Source organism: Xenopus laevis, chromosome 5S (genome assembly GCF_017654675.1).
Source record: "Xenopus laevis strain J_2021 chromosome 5S, Xenopus_laevis_v10.1, whole genome shotgun sequence".
Lineage (NCBI taxonomy): Eukaryota > Metazoa > Chordata > Amphibia > Anura > Pipidae > Xenopus > Xenopus laevis.
The window spans coordinates 114,837,708-114,855,473 of record NC_054380.1 but is presented as its reverse complement, the minus strand read 5'-3'; the positions used below and the strand labels follow the sequence as shown (position 1 = coordinate 114,855,473).

Here is a 17,766-nt window from a genome sequence, read left to right as displayed (position 1 = left end):
ATTTATACCAAAACAGAATCTGTCACGGCTCATGTGCAATCATGAATCTTATGGAAGACATTTCAGTTTTGTGCTACATTAGGCTCACTGGGGCTCATTTACAAATAAAGCTGCACTTTTTTTAAGCACATATTTGCACTATTTTCAAACAAAATTCCTTTTTTTGGCACATTTTATGTTTGTAGGGTAGGCACTCAAAGAGCAATCCTTAACGCAGTAGTAGTAAAAAAAACAGGTCTGTATTGAAGTACAAGTGTGGATTAAAGCCTTATGCGTTTCGTGTTCTCACAACACTTAGTCAAAAACATGAGCCTCCTTATATATGTGGTGAGTCTTTTTAAAAAAATGTTTTTGATGACATTTTATGTTTGCCATGCTCAAGGTTTATGCTTTATTTTCTCACTGACACTGTCAAAGCATTTGCACAAAGGAGTCTCTCTGGAGTCACCTTATTTTTATCTTCATTGCAGTGAATAGGTATGTAAGCAAGGGTGGTAAAGAGTAACAGTAACTGCAGTATTTTTATTATCTGTTTACAGTATATACTTACAGCCCAAATAGGAACAATGTTTCCTACCAAAGCCAAGGCATTTAGGAAGGCTAACAAGTATTTTAGCCCACACCTACAACTACTTGAATGGTTTAATTCTTATGCATGAGGCTTTTACACCAGGTTGCATGGACAGAGACAATTTCAGTACCTCAGGGCTAACCTCGGGCTGTGAATGTTATATACAGGGCTAACCTCGTGCTTTAATATTCGTATCCAGGGCTAACATTAGGCTATATAATGTTTAAATCCATTCTAACATCAGACTATAAGATAATATCCATGGCTAACCTTAGGCTATATGATGTTAAAATCAAGGGGTAGACTCAGGTTATAATCTTAAACATCCAGGTGTTAACTCATCTAGGGAAAACCTCAAATTGTGACTTTTATCCAGAGTTATAGCCAGGCTATAACATTTATTTTCAGGGCCAAACTTCCCTACAACTAACTGCGAATCACATTCCTTTTTCAGACACCAACCATCCCATGAGGATGAGTAGGGACAGGTCAAAGCAACTAAGCTTTTTCCAGAAGCTAACAATTCAGAAGTTGTTGTCTTTAGGTATAATGTATATTGGAAAATCAATTAGACTGATTTGCATCAACCTAACTTCAGCCTAATCACCAATTAAATAGTCTGCTCGGACATCCCAATGATGGTGGCTGGTGCATTTAATGGCCAATTTTTCTTTCCACGTGTCAAAACTGCCACCAAACTAGTCTTTTGGCATTCCAGTGTGGTGATGGCAAATCTAACTCATGATGGCAATACCACAAAAAGATCTGCACCTGTTGTCAGGTCAGTAAGTGAGCAGATCTTAACCTAATGTGGCCACCAATGTGGTTATATCTGGATGATCCACTAACTTTGCCCTGAAAGCAACTTTTGACCACATTAAAGGAGAACTAAACCCTAAAAATGAATATGGCTAAAAATTCCATTCCAAGCTGATTCTACATGGCTGATTATTACATTCTGATGCTAGTTACACTGGTTTCTGTGCTGCCATGTAGTAAGTATCTGTATTAATTACTAATCAGCCTTATATTGTGACATTTCTATTCTATGTGTACGGTGTATTGTGGGTCCCCTAAGCTCAGTAAGTGACAGCAGCACAGAGCATGTGCAGTGAATCAGCAGAAAAGAAGATGTGGAGCTACTGGGGCATCTTTAGAGAAACAGATTTTTACTGCTAAAGGGCTGTGATTGCCTTGGGCTGGTACAGACCCCCAAAATGCAATGTACAAGATTTCTAGCTACTTCTTTAGTTAAGATTTACTTTTTCTTTAGGAAACATCAGCTACGGACTTTATACACAGATATGGCCTTTTTATATGCTTGGCCCATATTTATATCTGATCCAATTCACTACTTTAGAGCCCAAAGATTGGCCAATTGGATGCCAACTATATCAGTAGTAAGCAAATCACTAATCTATGCCTGGCCATGGGTGGGCACCTGTTTAAGTCCATAGTTATGGACTTGTTTCTCATTGAATATTGAAGCTGATGTGCTGTTTTTAAATATCAACAAGCCTTTGGATAAAATATATCAAATTAGTTATTAGTGCAATAAGGTAAATATTTTTTAAGATACTGTACCCGGAAGGCTTTAACCTAAACAGAGATTGAGAAATGAATGTCTCATTGTGATTTATTGCTACTAATTGAAAATGTTAAGTTGCTTGTGAAGTTTGTGGGAGGTCTTGCACTAAAATACTGGGTTCTTACTGTGGTGGCAGAGCCTGGGCCCCATTATCATAATCACATTTTTAGAACTCCTGATATTACTTGAAATATGTTGGACAGCCCTATATAAACACTTTTGTATTACCAGTATGAATCTTGCTGAATCCAGTTATTAGCTCAGTGCTGCAGTTTCAGTCTACAATATTATTTCTGTTGCTTTGAAACCAAAAAAAAATTGCAGATACACTGTGCGTAATAACTTTTAATAACTTATTTCCTTGCAGCGCCCCACAAACCAGGGTGCCAAGTTGCATGTAAGCCCCCTGTGTATACAACGTGCTCTGTACATTCTGTGCTGAGTAAACACATCAGCCAGCAATCGATAGAAGGCTCCGGGAGAGCTGAGGATATAATGCAATAATGCCCCATCACTGCAGGTGTGGAAACAATAAATAGCTCAGATAACGGATCAATAGAATTACGGTGATAGATGAGAGCTTAATAAGATAACGTTCATTAGCCGCCTCTCTGAGCTCCTTGGCAGCAGCAGCAGCAGCCGGGCCCTTGATGCGGAGGAGTTCCACAGTCTGGTGTCACTTTCATTAGGCTGCTGTCATCATTCGGCATCTCTCTGAGCCAAATGCTTGACTCATTGTTGGCTGATAGAGAGTAAATGTCTCTTTCTTCTCAGCCATTATTCAGCAGTGCATAAGAGCAGGTAAAGAACTGCTTGCTTTTCCTGTACCTGGTAACTGACCTTATGTTATCTTTGTATCGCATGCTTACATAAATTACATCCATGCAGCTTCATGTCAAAGGGAAAAACACCCCCCAGAATAAAAAATTGCCTAAGCATCTTTCTAGTACATGCTGTATTCCTTACAGATTTTCAACGGATTTCTAAAGCAATGTAGCAGAAGCCAACTGATTAAAAGGATTGTGTGCTGATTTCTGTTGCATTGTATCAAGGCACTTAGCAACAGCGCAGAAAGGCATAGACTGCTGTCTGTCACATTTACAAATAACTTTGAAACCACTAAAAAGTGCAAAAATATGCTTCATTTTAAAATGTGTTCTGCTCATTTTTATAACTGTCACAATTGCTCCAAATGATGCTCTGCTTATTCTTATGCTTTTTTTTTTTTTTACCATTTATGGCCGCCTTTTGCCGTCTAGGCCACATCCCTTTCTGCACTTTTGTAGCCTGCACCCAGACAGCTGGAGAACATTGGAGTTGTCTGAACCGAATGAAGGAGCAGTTTCCCTTTAAACTTTAAACTAAAATGCCATACTGTTTTTATATATTCATTATGATCTGCTATGTATAAGATCTCTTCTATATTTTTCTGTCCAGGTAATGAGCATGCTGTGCTGTGTAATGTATCTGTCAGAAGCAATGCTCCTGCTGTTACCCTACAGTAATTAGAAACAAACAAAGCCTTTGCATTGTATACATGATTATCTATGCACTCTTATCCCATTCCCTTCCATCACTTCTCTCTTCACACCTTTTTGTTCTCTCCTGCAATATCTACTCATAGTTAAGTTTATGTTCCTCTTTCCCTGATCTTTTTCTCCTTATTATCAAACCTTTCCCACTACCTACATTCCCCATAATTTTGCCATTCATATCATCCTTTTATTATCTCACTATTTTGGAAGGGTGATACAATAGAGGAGCTCAAAGTGTGTCCATTCACCTATTTTATTATTGTTCTTTGTGGGCTCTTGGCAGTGTCGGACTGGGACACCAGGGGCCCACCAAAAACCCTTACACCAGGGGCCCACTCTGAGTATTATTTTCTTCCTCTCCTCACTCAACCTCTATTCTCCTATTCTCTTTTCTTTACATACTATAACCTATGATTCCATCTATTCATAGAAATAGGGAATGACCATGAAATAGGCAAAATGGTTAGAAGCATGAGGGCCCACTGACATCTTGGCCCACCGGGAGTTTTCCTGGTATCCCTGTGGGCCAGGCCGACACTGATTCTTGGCCAGGATTGAAGTGATTTACTCAAGAACCAAGGGAGCCAAGTTACTCTCCTTAAAGAGATTCTGTCATGATTTTTTTGATTATTTCTAAACTACACTGTGTACACTGCAAATAATTTACTCTACCATATAAAATGTCATTCCTGAACCAGCAAGTGTTTTTTTTCTAGTTGTGATTTTGGAGTGTAGGCAGCCATCATTTCGCCTGGTCATGTGCTTTCAGAAAGAGCCAGCACTTTAGGATAGAAATGCTTTCTGGCAGACTGTTGTTTCTCCTACTCAATGTAACTGAATGTGTCCCAGTGGGACCTGGATTTTACCATTAAGTGCTGTTCTCAGATCTACCAGGCAGCTGTTATCTTGTGTCAAGGAGCTGCTATCTGATTACCTTCCCATTGTTCTGTTGCTAGGCTGCTGGAGGGGGAAGGGAGTGGGGTGATATCACTCCAACTTGCAGTCCAGCAGTAAAGAGTGACTGAAGTTTATCAATATGACAATATGTGTAGCCCCATGTTAGATTTCAAAATTAAATATAAAAAAAATCTGTTTGCTCTTTTGAGAAATGGATTTCAGTGCAGAATTCTGCTGGAGCAGCACTATTAACTGATGAGTTTTCCCATGACAGTATCCCTTTAAAGTGTGTGCAAGTGCGGAGAACCAAACCCTAAAAATGAATATAGCTAAAAATTCCTTTTTAATAAAGTGAGCTCAATGTACCAGACTAATGGTTCAGTATCTATAAGAGTAATGATCCAAGAATATAAAGTTGTGCAGAGAAGATTGACATGTTGGATTTTGTTGCAAATGTTTTGGATCATTGTTTTGTGTCAGTGACACTGCACATGCTCAGTGTGCTCTTAGCAGCTATTGAAAAGCTATGCTTAGGGGCAAAAATCATCAAGCAGAAAATTAGGTTCCTCTTTAATATAAGCTGATAAAGGGCTGATTATTGCATCATTATGCTAACTGTACCAATTTCTAAGCTGTCATGTAATGAGAATCTGAATTGATTAATAATCAGCCATATGACCTTTACAGTATAGTGTAAATATAGAGTATATTGTGAGTGGGTCCCTAAGGTCAGATAAGTGACAACAGCCCAAAGCATGTGCTGGGAATCGTCAGAAAAGAAGATGGGGGGGTTACTAGGGGCATCTTCATAGTGACAGATCTTCCATGCTAAAGGACTGTTGATTACATTGGGCTGGTACAGAACACCCAAAAAATGTGCAGCATTTTTACCCTAAAGCTTTGGTTCTCCTTTAAATGGAAGGGAGTTCATATGTAAATGAATTATGTTAGTTGTGAACCAGAGACCCCAAAAAGGAGTACCAGGGATACCCTCCTGGGTGGGGTACAGCTAGGGATACTGCTAGAAAATCCAGAAAATAATATTGCTGGTGCACATATTCAGTCTGATTATATCCTGGTAAGTATTACAAAGAAATGAGGTGTCTGTAGCACACTTGGGGCAAAACTCTTAGATATAAGTTCTACATGACCTCTTTGTGTATTGCATGTTATAGTGCATTTAAAATATTTTATCAGGAATTTCCAGCAGGATCTCCAATAAAACCCACCTTTCAGAAGTGCCGTCTGCTTTTTGGATTTTTGATAAAATATTTTATCCCCCAAAAGAGTATGTTCTAATGTGTAGCTAAGTAGTAAAATCATCTTCACTTAACCTTTACTTAGGAACTCTATTGAGACAAGCTTAAGGAAGCTTTTAAGCCTCAGCTAAGTAAGATATACCTGTGAAAGAGCACTTACAATAAACTGAAGGCTGAACAGCAGCTCTAAGCAATATCAGGCTACAATCTGTACATGAAACAAGGATAGAAGTGTAGTGTTGACCAACTCCTAGACATACCCACATGCCAGCACTCAATGTTACCTACATTCTGCAACTAGCCAACTGCTACAAACCATATTCTGCCCTTAGATGAGAAACAATTGCCAGCACACAAGTTCAGCCTGTACAAATAGCTCAGTAAATATTACCAAATGGTTAATACCACAGCTCATATTCCACACTGATAGAAGAAATAGAACATAAGAGGGTTCATTGATGAAGTACTGTATAGGGTGCAAAGTGCAAAAAGTGGGCACAAACCCAGATCTGTATTTGGCTTCTTATGCACAAGTCTTTGTGGTCTTGCACCTGTGTTTCACCCGTGAATGCACTGCTGAGAGCATTTATCCAGAAGTCATGAGTGTTGGCTGCAAGTGTTGGAGAGCCGACTGAGGTTAGGTGCATTGGAACCCTGCAAAGGGGGTCTGCCATGCACCCAACAGCCCCATACTCTGCATCTTGCACTGGATTTTTAATTTTGAAGTAAGATACATGACACAGGGACATTGTTGTGCTTGCTTTTTTTGTCCATGTACAATTATGGCCAAAAGTATGTGCACAACAGCCTGTACAGCACCTCATTCCCGAACCAAGGGCGTTAAAGGAGAACTAAAGCTTAACTTAAGTAAGGCAGACATGTTGTACATTATGTTTTGGGCTTCTGCACCAGCCCAAGGCAACCACAGTCATTTAGCAGTAAAGATCTGTGTCTCCAAAGATGCCCCAGTAGCTCCCCATCTTCTTTTCTGCTGATTCACTGCAAATGCTCTGTGCTGCTGTCACTTACTGATCTTAGACCCACTCACAATATACAGTACACATAGAATAGAAATGTCACAATATAAGGCTGATTAGTAATACAGATAATTAGTAATACAGATAATTATTACATGGCAGCACAGAAACCAGTGCAATTAGCATCAGAATTCAATATCAGCCCTGTAGCATCATCTTATATTACAGTCCAACCTCCTTTTCTGCTGGATAATTTGCAACAACCGATAAGCTTAGTTTCTCAACAGCTGCTCAGAGCCCACTGAGCATGTGAGTGTCACAGACACTTTCCAAAATGGTGACCCCCTGTGACAAGTTTGAAGTCATTGCTGCTATTGACGAGCTGAAACTTTAGGCTGGTGCTATAAGTTCAGTATATATAAAATGTCATTTTTAGTCACATTCATTTTTAGGGGTTAGTTCTCCTTTAATATCAAGAGCATCCTTACCCTTTTCTAAGCTTTCCACTAAATATCAGAATGTTGTTGGTAAACTTTGCTTCCGTTCAGCTGCAAGAGCATTAGAGAGGTCAGCACTCATGTTGGGCACCAGGCTTGTCTTGCAATTGACGTTTCAGTTCTTCCCACACCTTTTCGCTTGATGGCTGTGGCTTACAAAGCCTATTCCAAAATTTAGAAGGAGTGTCCACATACTGTACTTTTGCCCATATCCTGTATATCACACTGTTGTTCTCCCCACCTGTAATATAAATGTATGTAAGAAATATTCAGTGCTGTTCCCACAATTAGCGCTACTTAATGTATTTATAAACAGCAAGAGCAAATATGGCACACAAGCTTGTCAAATTCTCACTGTGCTTGGATACAGTTGTATTAATGATTACGCTAGCAGAGTGTGAAATATTATTTGCTTTGCATAACCTTGGGATAAATGATACAATGAATGCTTTTAATTGCTGATATCCAACCATTGTCTCCCTGCAGTCCAAGCTTCCCTGCTGATCTTTTTTTATCTTGCAGTCTCTGCCCTAGAATTCTAGAGCCAAGGCAGCTCATAGAATTAGGTCTCTGAAACCAATATTTTGAAAATCGTTACAAGGGCTAATGGCTTACCCCTCTGTATGCCTCTGACCAGTGTCTCCCTCCGCTGAAGTTAATCAAGCCTCAGAGATTTCCACATGAATATTAATTTCTGCTCCTGTTTCTTATACAATTATTTTTCTTTTGTGTTGCTGGATGCTACAGAGGCTAAGGCTTTATGTTTTGATTTTCTACAATCTCCATTGTTTTAAGGTATGGGCCTTTGATGAGCACTATCCTCTCTCTGAATATTAACACAAGCTCATAGTCCAATCAAGCCCCATGTCAATAACTGTCAGCTGTGATAGAGCTGCTGCTCCGGTTGGCTGACTGTCGGCACCGCTGTGCAGAGCTGACGATGTGTACGGAATATTTGCAAAACCAAAGGCAATTAGGCGCTGGCATTGACAAATGCATTCCATGACAAAGAAATGTTTGGCTTCTCTGTGATCACATAGGAAAACTCCAGATTCTCTGTCTTTGCTGAAATGATTTAACTCATTGGAGATAAAACCGACTCACTAACTCAATCATTCTCTCAGTGTACTTGGATATTTATACTAGAAGCTTTCCTGTGCAGAGAGCCCTTGTTCTTATTAACACCTGCTGGCTGCTTCTACATGTTCTATGACAATCCTTGCAGTACGACAAACAAATAGTGATGGGCGAATTCGCAGCAAAAATTCGACGGTGTCAAAAAAAAATTTTCGCCGGCGTCGGAAAAAACAGATGCTGGCGTCAAAATTGCCCGCCAGCGTCAAAAAAACGGGCGCCGGCGTCAAAAACAGGAATTTTTTGGCGAAGCGAAACGGCGCAAATTCGCCCATCACTACAAACAAACTGTAATGAATCAAATTAAGTTAAGCTTGTCAAAGAACTAGTAATAATGTCTGCAATAAAAGCAAAATCAATCAATTTTCACCAAAGAATAGTGCAATTCGAACGTTTTCACCAAAAAAAAGAGCAATTGGAATGTTTTCACTAAAAATTCAAGCAATTCAAACTTTTTTTTCGATAAAATTGAGCAATTTGAAAGTTTTCACTATAAAAATAAAGCAATTCGAACGTTTTCACTGAAAAATCGTGAAAATTCGGAAATTGACGCAAATTTAATCGCCCATCACTAGAGAAGGGTAGTCCAGGTGCATAAAAACCTAAACCTGTAGCTTGGGAGGCAAAAAGGCTTCAACCACAAGAGGGTTTTACACACCAGACCTTCAAGAAGATGTCTAAAACTCCGATTTATTAGTCCATTAAAACCATCATGTCTGACGTCTTTTGTGCTCAGAATTGGTAACACCAAAATATGAGTAATGGAAATAGAATGTACTGTAGCTCTGCACTGAGAAACTGATCTGTTTGCTTCAGAAACACTACTATAGTTTATATAAACAAGCTGCTGGGTAGCAATGGTGGAAACTGAAAAAAGTCTATATGGCACAGGTTAAATAGTGGATAAGAGATAACACCATTATGTTCTACAGAGCTTATCTGCTGTGTAACCTGAGCCCTTTCTCATTTGAATGGCTGCCCCCATTGCTACACAGCAGCTTATTTATATAAACAATAGTAGAGTTTAATCATTATGAAATGATGTCACATACAGGGGCAGAACTACTGGGGGTGCACCCCCCTAAGGGTGTGCTGTAATGAATCCAGCATAAAAATTACAACCGGAGGGGCGGGGGGGGGGGATTTGGAACGATTATTTACGTTACTGGTCACAAACCACAATCAAAATTGATGTGAAAAATGAAATTTAACCCATAAGGATGATGAATGGCAAGTAAATATATCCACTTGTACCAGTTCTCTATCAGTAACTTGTATTTGTAACCTTGACATATCCTTGCAGTACTGCCATTTACAAACCCAGGCCATGCCAAGTCTTTATTTTTCCTTCAGTATTACATTTATCTTTAAATCTTGTTTGTATTTATAATTTAGTAGTCAGTCCGAGAACACTTTCTATTTCCCTCTTGTATTTGTCAGCCTGTCCTGCATTTTCCATCACAGGCGGATGCAGCTGGCAGTTGTACCGGCTAAACCTAGATGCCCGCAGCTGACATATTGCAACGCATATTGGTTATTATGCATTTTGGGATTTGGCGGGCATAAGAGTAGTGTGTTAATATTCTTAGAACAGATTATCTCACTCCGGGGCAGAAGATAACCAAGCTCTGTGTATGGCATGTGGGCAGCACTCCACACAATATGTTCTCTTATTTCTGCAAAGCTCCTTTCTTTAGATAGTGTGGGTGGACTCTTTTACATGGAAAAGTCTGAAATATTGTAAGTCTGTATCCCACAGCACTACGTGACTATCCCATCTGCTGTCTTGCTTTGGAGCTGGCCTAATATTTTTGTGATTTCTTGTATTTTGCTCTTTGATGATTAAATACTGGGAGCCACATAAAGTTATAATCCTCAACTTGTGACAATCTTTGCTGCCAGAGTATTACAGGAGACAAAATAAAAGTCAGCTTCCTTTGTCATATTGCATTGGCAGTATTGTATCACAAATATATATAATTATTATTGTTTTTTTTTTTTTATGGCCAGGCTTTGAGCTATGTGGCTCTGTCTTGACTCATTCAATCATTACAGGTGCATTGCATTAAATGTAATGTTTACCTTAAATTAGCATTTCTGAAGCGCAGCATTGGCACCAAAATACAATTTAATGGACAATTGTGGTCTATCTCACATCTGTTTAATACATCTCTTTTCTTTGTTCCTTAAGGTGGCCATACACGGGCCGATAAAAGCTGCTTATTGGCCCGTGTATGGGGCCCCCTGACGGGCTTCCCCCGATCGAGATCTGGCCGAAAGTCGGGCAGATCTCGATTGGATGGTACTAAAAATCCCAGTGGATCGCGGCCGCATCTGTTCGTTGATGCGGAGGTGTCTGTAAAAATATATTTCATAAAACAGCTCACGTGTAAAACCCTGTCTAATGTAAATAAACCATTTTAATAATAATAATAATATACTTGTTTAGTGGTAGGTGTCATTGGGTAATCGACATCGTACATAGAAAACTGCCATTTTAAAAAGTAAGGGTCACCCCTTGGGATCCTAGGATTCATGGTGCACACAACAAAGCAAACAAACTATACTTGTTAGGTCACATGGGCCAATTAACAGACAGGGGGTCATTTATAAAGTTCGTGCAGCGCATTTTTATTCGCAAATGGTTGTTTTGCCCATGAACGCTAAAATATTGCACTGCTGTGCAGTCTTTCTGGTTTTTACGAATTCACATTGGGAAAACATTTTTCGCAAATGAGACGGGTCTGTGCGTGAGTACAGGCACTTTGCGAGGTTGTTGTGCACGAAAATAGCGGTGACAACTTAAATTCGCATTTGAATATTTTCTCCGCCGCCAGAGTGTCCACATCAAAATTATCAATTTGCGATTTTTGCCATATTTAAAAAGCTCTTATAGACATTCGCAGTGTGAAAAAAAAAATTGCAAATCTCTTCACACCCTCTTATTCAGCTTTATAAATATAACCAGGCGCAGGGCACATATTTTCTCTGTGCGAATCATTCTGCCCTGCGCAAAGTTTATAAATGAGCCCCACAGAGTTCTGTCTTTTGTTTCTACACTTCTTACTGTTACATTTAGAGCTGCAGTATTTCTAGTATTTCTGAGGCAGACACGCATGCTATGTATAGTATCTTAATTTGTTAAATTTTATTGTTATGAACTCCTAAATTAATAAAAAAAATCCATAATCCATTAAACTTTATAAATTGGTAAAATCTATATATACCCGAATTTATGTGCAAAACCGATCAATTACAAATGCAAAAAAAAAATGTATTAAAGATCCAACATAATCAAATAAACTTAATCAAGTAATTATAGTTAATCATATTGTCCATTAAATGTATGTGGCATTGAGCACTGTACTGTATATTGTGAGTGGGTCCCTAAGCTCAGTAAGTGACAGCAGCACAGAGCATGTGCAGTGAATCAGCAGAAAAGAAGATGGGGAGCTACTGGGGCATCTTTGGAGACACAGATCTTTACTGCTAAAGGGTTGTGGTTGTCTTGGGCTGGTATAGAAGCACAACATAATGCACAACATTTCTATCCTACTTTTTTAGTTAGGCTTTATTTCTCCTTTAAAATAGGTTGGCAATACAAAAACACTGGCATAAGGTCTCCAGTCACACTCATATCTCCAAAACATCTGCTTGCTAAAGCAAATGTTTAATCAATCAATATTTAATTAAGTTGATCTTCATTTCTCGATGGCCTCTGACCATTCTGTTGCAGGGTTTTGTTTAGCTCATGGCTCTTTGGATGGGGAGGCGTCTATATTTCCATATTCCTTATTCAACTAAAAGCTCTAAAACAAAACAGGAAAACTTCCACTGCTGGAGCCTTAACATTTGAGTTGCCTCGTGAGTGAAACGTCCTTTAAAGAGTATGGGCATGGCAACAATCAGAGGGTGGAAACATTCATGATGTCTCAGGTTGATCTAATATTTAGCTCCAACAATACACGGGTAATATAAAAAACTATTAAAGAAAAGGCACCATTTTAGTAGCTAAGTGAGCGTAAATGTAAGGTTATGCACTTTGGCAAAAATGATAGGTCAAGTTATACACTAAATGGCAGTGTGTTGGGAGTTTCCTTAATGGAGAAGGATCTAGGCAGGGGCATAACTACAGAGGAAGGGGCGCCCAGGAGGTATAGGCGCCCCCCTATTTCTTATACAATTTCAATAAATATTGGTAAAACAGGTCAACCTCTAGATACTTTGGGGGCAAAATAATTTGCTGTGGGGACTAATATCTAGTTACTCCATTGGATCAAGGGGTTTTTGTAGATAACAAGTTGTCTAATTCTGGGCAGTGTCATTCTGTGGCAACTAAGGCAAATAAAGTTCTGTCTTGCATAAAAACGGCATTAACTCAAGGGATGAAAACATAATTATGCCTCTTTATAGGTCCCTGGTAAGGCCTCATCTGGAGTATGCAGTGCAGTTTTGGACTCCAGTCCTTAAGAGGGATATAAATGAGCTGGAGAGAGTGCAGAGACTAAGTGCAACTAAACTGGTTAGAGGGATGGAAGAGTTAAATTATGAGGGTAGGCTGTCAAGGTTGGGGTTGTTTTCTCTGGAAAAAAGGCGCTGGAGGGGTGTGTGTATGGATGCTGGGTTTTCATTTGGAGGACATATGAAATGTGCACAGCCACAAACATTTATTTGTACAAATATTCCATATCCATATAAATCACATTGATTAAACTGCAAACATATTAAAAACACTAAGCAGCGTCACCCCCCAGCCTCCCTACCTCATGTCAGCAGCTCCCTCCTGACGCGTTTTGTGCCACTGGGTGATTCATCAGGACTTCATCAAAAGTCCATCAAGAGGGGGTTGCACAAGATGGACTTTGTCTTTTTTCAACACAATTTAACTTTGTAACTATGTAACAGTCACGGGGAAGCAATTTTGTTCTTTAAAATTCCCTTGAGATGTTGTAGAGCCGGGCAGACGTTATAAGGATAGAGTTGTAATAATGACTAAATGAAAATGAATCATATTCTGAAGTCTTACTTGTGTGCACACTTGTCCATTTGAATGGCACATTTACAAGCCACTACTTTGTCTGCTGGCTACAAGTGTGTCCATGCCAGGCCAATATTGTGTAATTATACAGGCTATAGAGGTCTGTTGCATTTCGGATATTTTTTGGGAGAATCGTTGTGCTGATTTGGACACTGTACATCATATTGTTGGTGTATTTAATATATATCATATAAGCTTTGCTGGGCAAGTTTCTGAAACACTTAACCATGAAACCACATAATGGTTACCAGCTGCCAGTTAAATATGTGACCTCACAAATGCCTTATGGTGACCAACTAAAATTGTGTTTCCTATCTTTCAGGCACAAAACTGATACCTGAAGTCTCACGAAAAGGCAATGGCACAGTGCATGTTCTCCTTCCTCATCCAGGTGCCACCAAGATATCCCATAAACAGAAGAACCTACCAGACACGGGTAGCAGGTTGACATTGTCTTCAGCTCTACCTTTGGCTGCCTTATTATTCATATGTCGGTATATCTAATGGCTTTCTAGTGCTGCAGCTACCTTTTAAGAATGTGTTCATAATCCTTTGAAGCCTTATTGAAGAAACAGAGGGCTGAAACCAATAGATGAATCTGGTGGTATTTGACTTTGTGTCTCTGTCGCCTTAAACTGAGAAGGAGGAACTTGCAAAGAAGATACATGTGCTGGGGGCAGAATGGACTATGGAGACTGTCTATGGAGTAGTCCACAAGCAGTCTAGAAGCAAATCTTACTTTACAAGTGAATGGATCCTCAACTCGATTTGTAATATGCAAGTGAAACTTGGACAGATATGGTGGGAATAGAGATGTTCAAACCAACACCATCTTCTGAACCAGAAGACCCATACGTGTCTTTGCACTTTAGAAGCCACTAAACCAAGCTGTGCTTCATATAATTCAATACCTCTCAACATCTAGTAAAAAAATCACACAGATGATTGTCAACTTTTTATCGTTCACCAAATATTTGTATACTTCTCAAAGTATTTTTTGTTTTTGAACCTGGGCTTGTTAGATATCTCAATTTTTGGAAATCCGCTAAAGATTAGCCTGGTTGTGAGGAAGCAAGAAAGGTCTACAGTACTGGTTCAGTAATGAGAAAGGAACGGACAGTAGACAACTCTGGTTTGCCATTAACCAAAGACAACAAGGAACTGCTAGACAAAACCTTCTTAAACTGAGGTTTACATTGGAAGCTAAACGTGCAGCCTTCAGGAGCTGGAAACTGGCTGATGAAACTGGAATTTGAGGTTTACAACTGCTAGAGGGTCAAGGTTACAGTTCCCTCTTATGGCATTAACTTAAAGGGATGGCAGTCATATGCATCAAGGTGTTAAGTCAATTTTAACGAGAAACAGACTTGTGATAGAGTTCAACCCTTCCTTCATCAGAACAAAGAGAGATGTATCCCCCAGAGGTACTAAACACTATCACAAGTTAGTCCGTGGCTTGATACAATTGGCTAAATGCCTTGTGAGTGTCATTCCTGTGGTTACTCAAGATAATGCTACATGGTGATGCCTAGCCAGACAGCCGAGGAGCAGGAGCTCCTTTGGATAAACACAGTGCAGGGGATTTTCTTCTGTAGAGAATAACTAAAAGAGCCACCAAGCCTAAAATAAAAGTTGATCCATCAGGAAAATGAATTTTTGAAATGTTTCCAAACAAATATATATATATATATATATATATATATATATATATAATATATATTTACAGTATATAGAGATATTCCAGTCCATGAAAGCACTCACAGCAGACGCCATCCAGCGTGTATCAAAAAGGTTGTTTATTGGTGCACCATGCACCAATAAACAACCTTTTTGATACACGCTGGATGGCGTCTGCTGTAAGTGCTTTCATGGCTAGAATAATTATTGATTGGTATGCACCCAGCAATTAATCTGATGAATGGTGAGTGCCGATAACTTATATATATATATATATATATATATATATATATATATATATATATATATATATATATATATATATATATATATTTATTTATTTCACTAACTGGCGAAAAGTCGGCAGCGTCCACTTCACACCCATTTCTACACTTCACCAGCTGAAAATTTGCTCAGACAGCACTACTAATTCACTAAAATGCGTTGTGGGCGCCGAATGCTGAAGACTTTTCGATAGCGTTACTTCGCCAATGCGAGCAATTCAAAGTGAACATGCGCTAGCGTTCATTTCTGCCTATCGCAAATTCGCTAGAGGTCTTGCGCTCAGGTTAATTTGCATACAACGGGAAATTTAAAGTTGAATGAACATCTTTATGTTATATGTTGCAGCAAATACATTACATTTCTAATTTTAATTACACAAGTCCAGGGAACCTTAATAAAGACATTAGAGTTGTTATAATTCCCTACACATGAGCCCACTGTATAGTTAATGTAAGAAAATGTATGGGGGAAACCGGTTACCCAAAAAAAAATTTTTGGGACTTTTGCAGGCTATCACTCTGAAAAAAAGGAAAAGTCGCCAGCGTTTTTTGAACTTTGATGCTCACAGAATATGATGTAAGTAACAGGAGATTGAGGAAGATCTATGTACCCCAGTGCACTTCGCCTGGTCTGAGCTGACTAAGGCAAGTCTAGCGAAAGAGTTAACGTTCAGTAAAATCCGCATTATAGTGAATTTGCGGAGTAACGTCCATTCGCCAGAGTGTATTGTTGCCTGGTGATAGAGTGTGAATGAGCACTAGTGACTATCTCTTTCACTAGAGAATTGGCGCCTGTGCCCGTTAGTAAATTGCTGATGTCCCTGCGGGCAGTAACGCTGGCGAATTGTTGCCAGCGTTTGTCACTTCGCCCTTTAGTAAATCTGCCCCTGTGAAGGATGTCTTCCTCTGGCCTATTAGTTGTAGGATCATGTCAAATTTGCCAGCTTTTTTCTTCAGAAACATTTCTCAGGATTGGTCTTGGTGACAAAACATCCCTTTGTATTGAAGGGTGGGTCCCACATTGGTTTCCATAAGAAGCCAACGCTGATATTTTTTTTCTTTTTGGTTACATAAAATTGTCATAAAAAGAAAAAGGAAAACACTAAATGGCCTGTGTGCCATTAGCCTTTATTTTTATGGCTGTGCCCTTCTACAGGGTGTCCACTGCACACAGACAAGGGGCTTTGGCCATAATTAAAGTTTTTTCACAGATATATTCCCTTTAACTCAAACTGCCACACAGATATATGTGGAAATTAGAACTGGCTCTTTTATAGATAAAACAATTATTATTTTAGGTTTTGTGTTCATTTAAAGCTCAGCAAGACATACATGAAGAGGAAAAACATCATCAATAAAACCGCTAATGCTGCATTACTAGTAGAATGTTTTTACAATGCATTGTGGGAGTAGCTACTAACACTACAATAGTGCAACTAGATCTTTATATGTTGCCTGCAAATGGTAGGGCAGGTTACATTCCTCTGTCTTCTGTATATGCTCCAACAGGAAATATTAAAGTCATTTAGGGCGTTCTGGTCTCATTTTTTAATCGTATATAGGGTATAAAATCCGAATGAGTGGGCAAAACATATGATGCAGGAATTGTATGTCCAATCATTAGAGTCCTTATTTAGTGTATAATAATTCAGCACTCCCATGTACGTTAAAATTCCATTTTTTTATATGGGGCAGAGTGAGCCAATATGGCTGGTTATCAAGATCACAGCTGTGAGTCCAATTTAAAAAGAATAACATTTTACTGTACATTGAAGTGCTTGGAGTTATTGTTAGCGTGGGAGGATGTCGGAAGAACGTTGGGAAGACCCAATATAGCAACTGGTGGGAGATATGTGATGTGCTAACCTCGTATTGCAATGAGAGCTACTTTTCAACCAAACCACTTTATTTGTTTTAACATTTCTCACAACCACTTTCACTATGTATTTTTTTTTTTTTTACAATTCTGGAACTTAAAGGGGAACTGTCCCAGCTGTAGTCATGCAGCTGTGGTGGATGTCTAATAAAATTATTTACAAAAAGGGCAATAAAAGCCATTTGTTCAAAACATTTAATTCCTATTAACAAAACTGGACCACTGTGATGTGTAGGTCCCTGTTTTGCATTGATTGTCTTGAGTAGGGCAGTTACTGTAGGGCTGTGTCATTTACCAAAAGAACATTTTAACTGAAGGTGACAAATTATTTTTATAATAACATTTAGGGCTGGGTCCTAATATTTATGTACGTATGGCTGACTGCAAATGAGAACCAAGTTGTTCAACACTGGTATAAACCTGCCTTTTATTC

At 39.0% G+C, this 17,766-nt stretch overlaps 1 protein-coding gene across 2 annotated transcripts in view; it reads left to right on the top strand.

Moving 5' to 3' along the window:
* The window catches only part of gpc5.S (glypican 5 S homeolog), an 87,277-nt gene extending 72,132 nt beyond the window's left edge, over window positions 1-15,145 (top strand). For both annotated transcript variants that reach the window (XM_018265855.2, XM_018265854.2), the window contains one exon: window positions 13,819-15,145. In XM_018265855.2, the coding sequence (XP_018121344.1) occupies window positions 13,819-14,000 (182 nt within the window). In that variant the 3' untranslated portion in view covers window positions 14,001-15,145. The remainder of the gene's footprint in view (window positions 1-13,818) is intronic.
* Window positions 15,146-17,766: the final 2,621 nt, after the last annotated feature.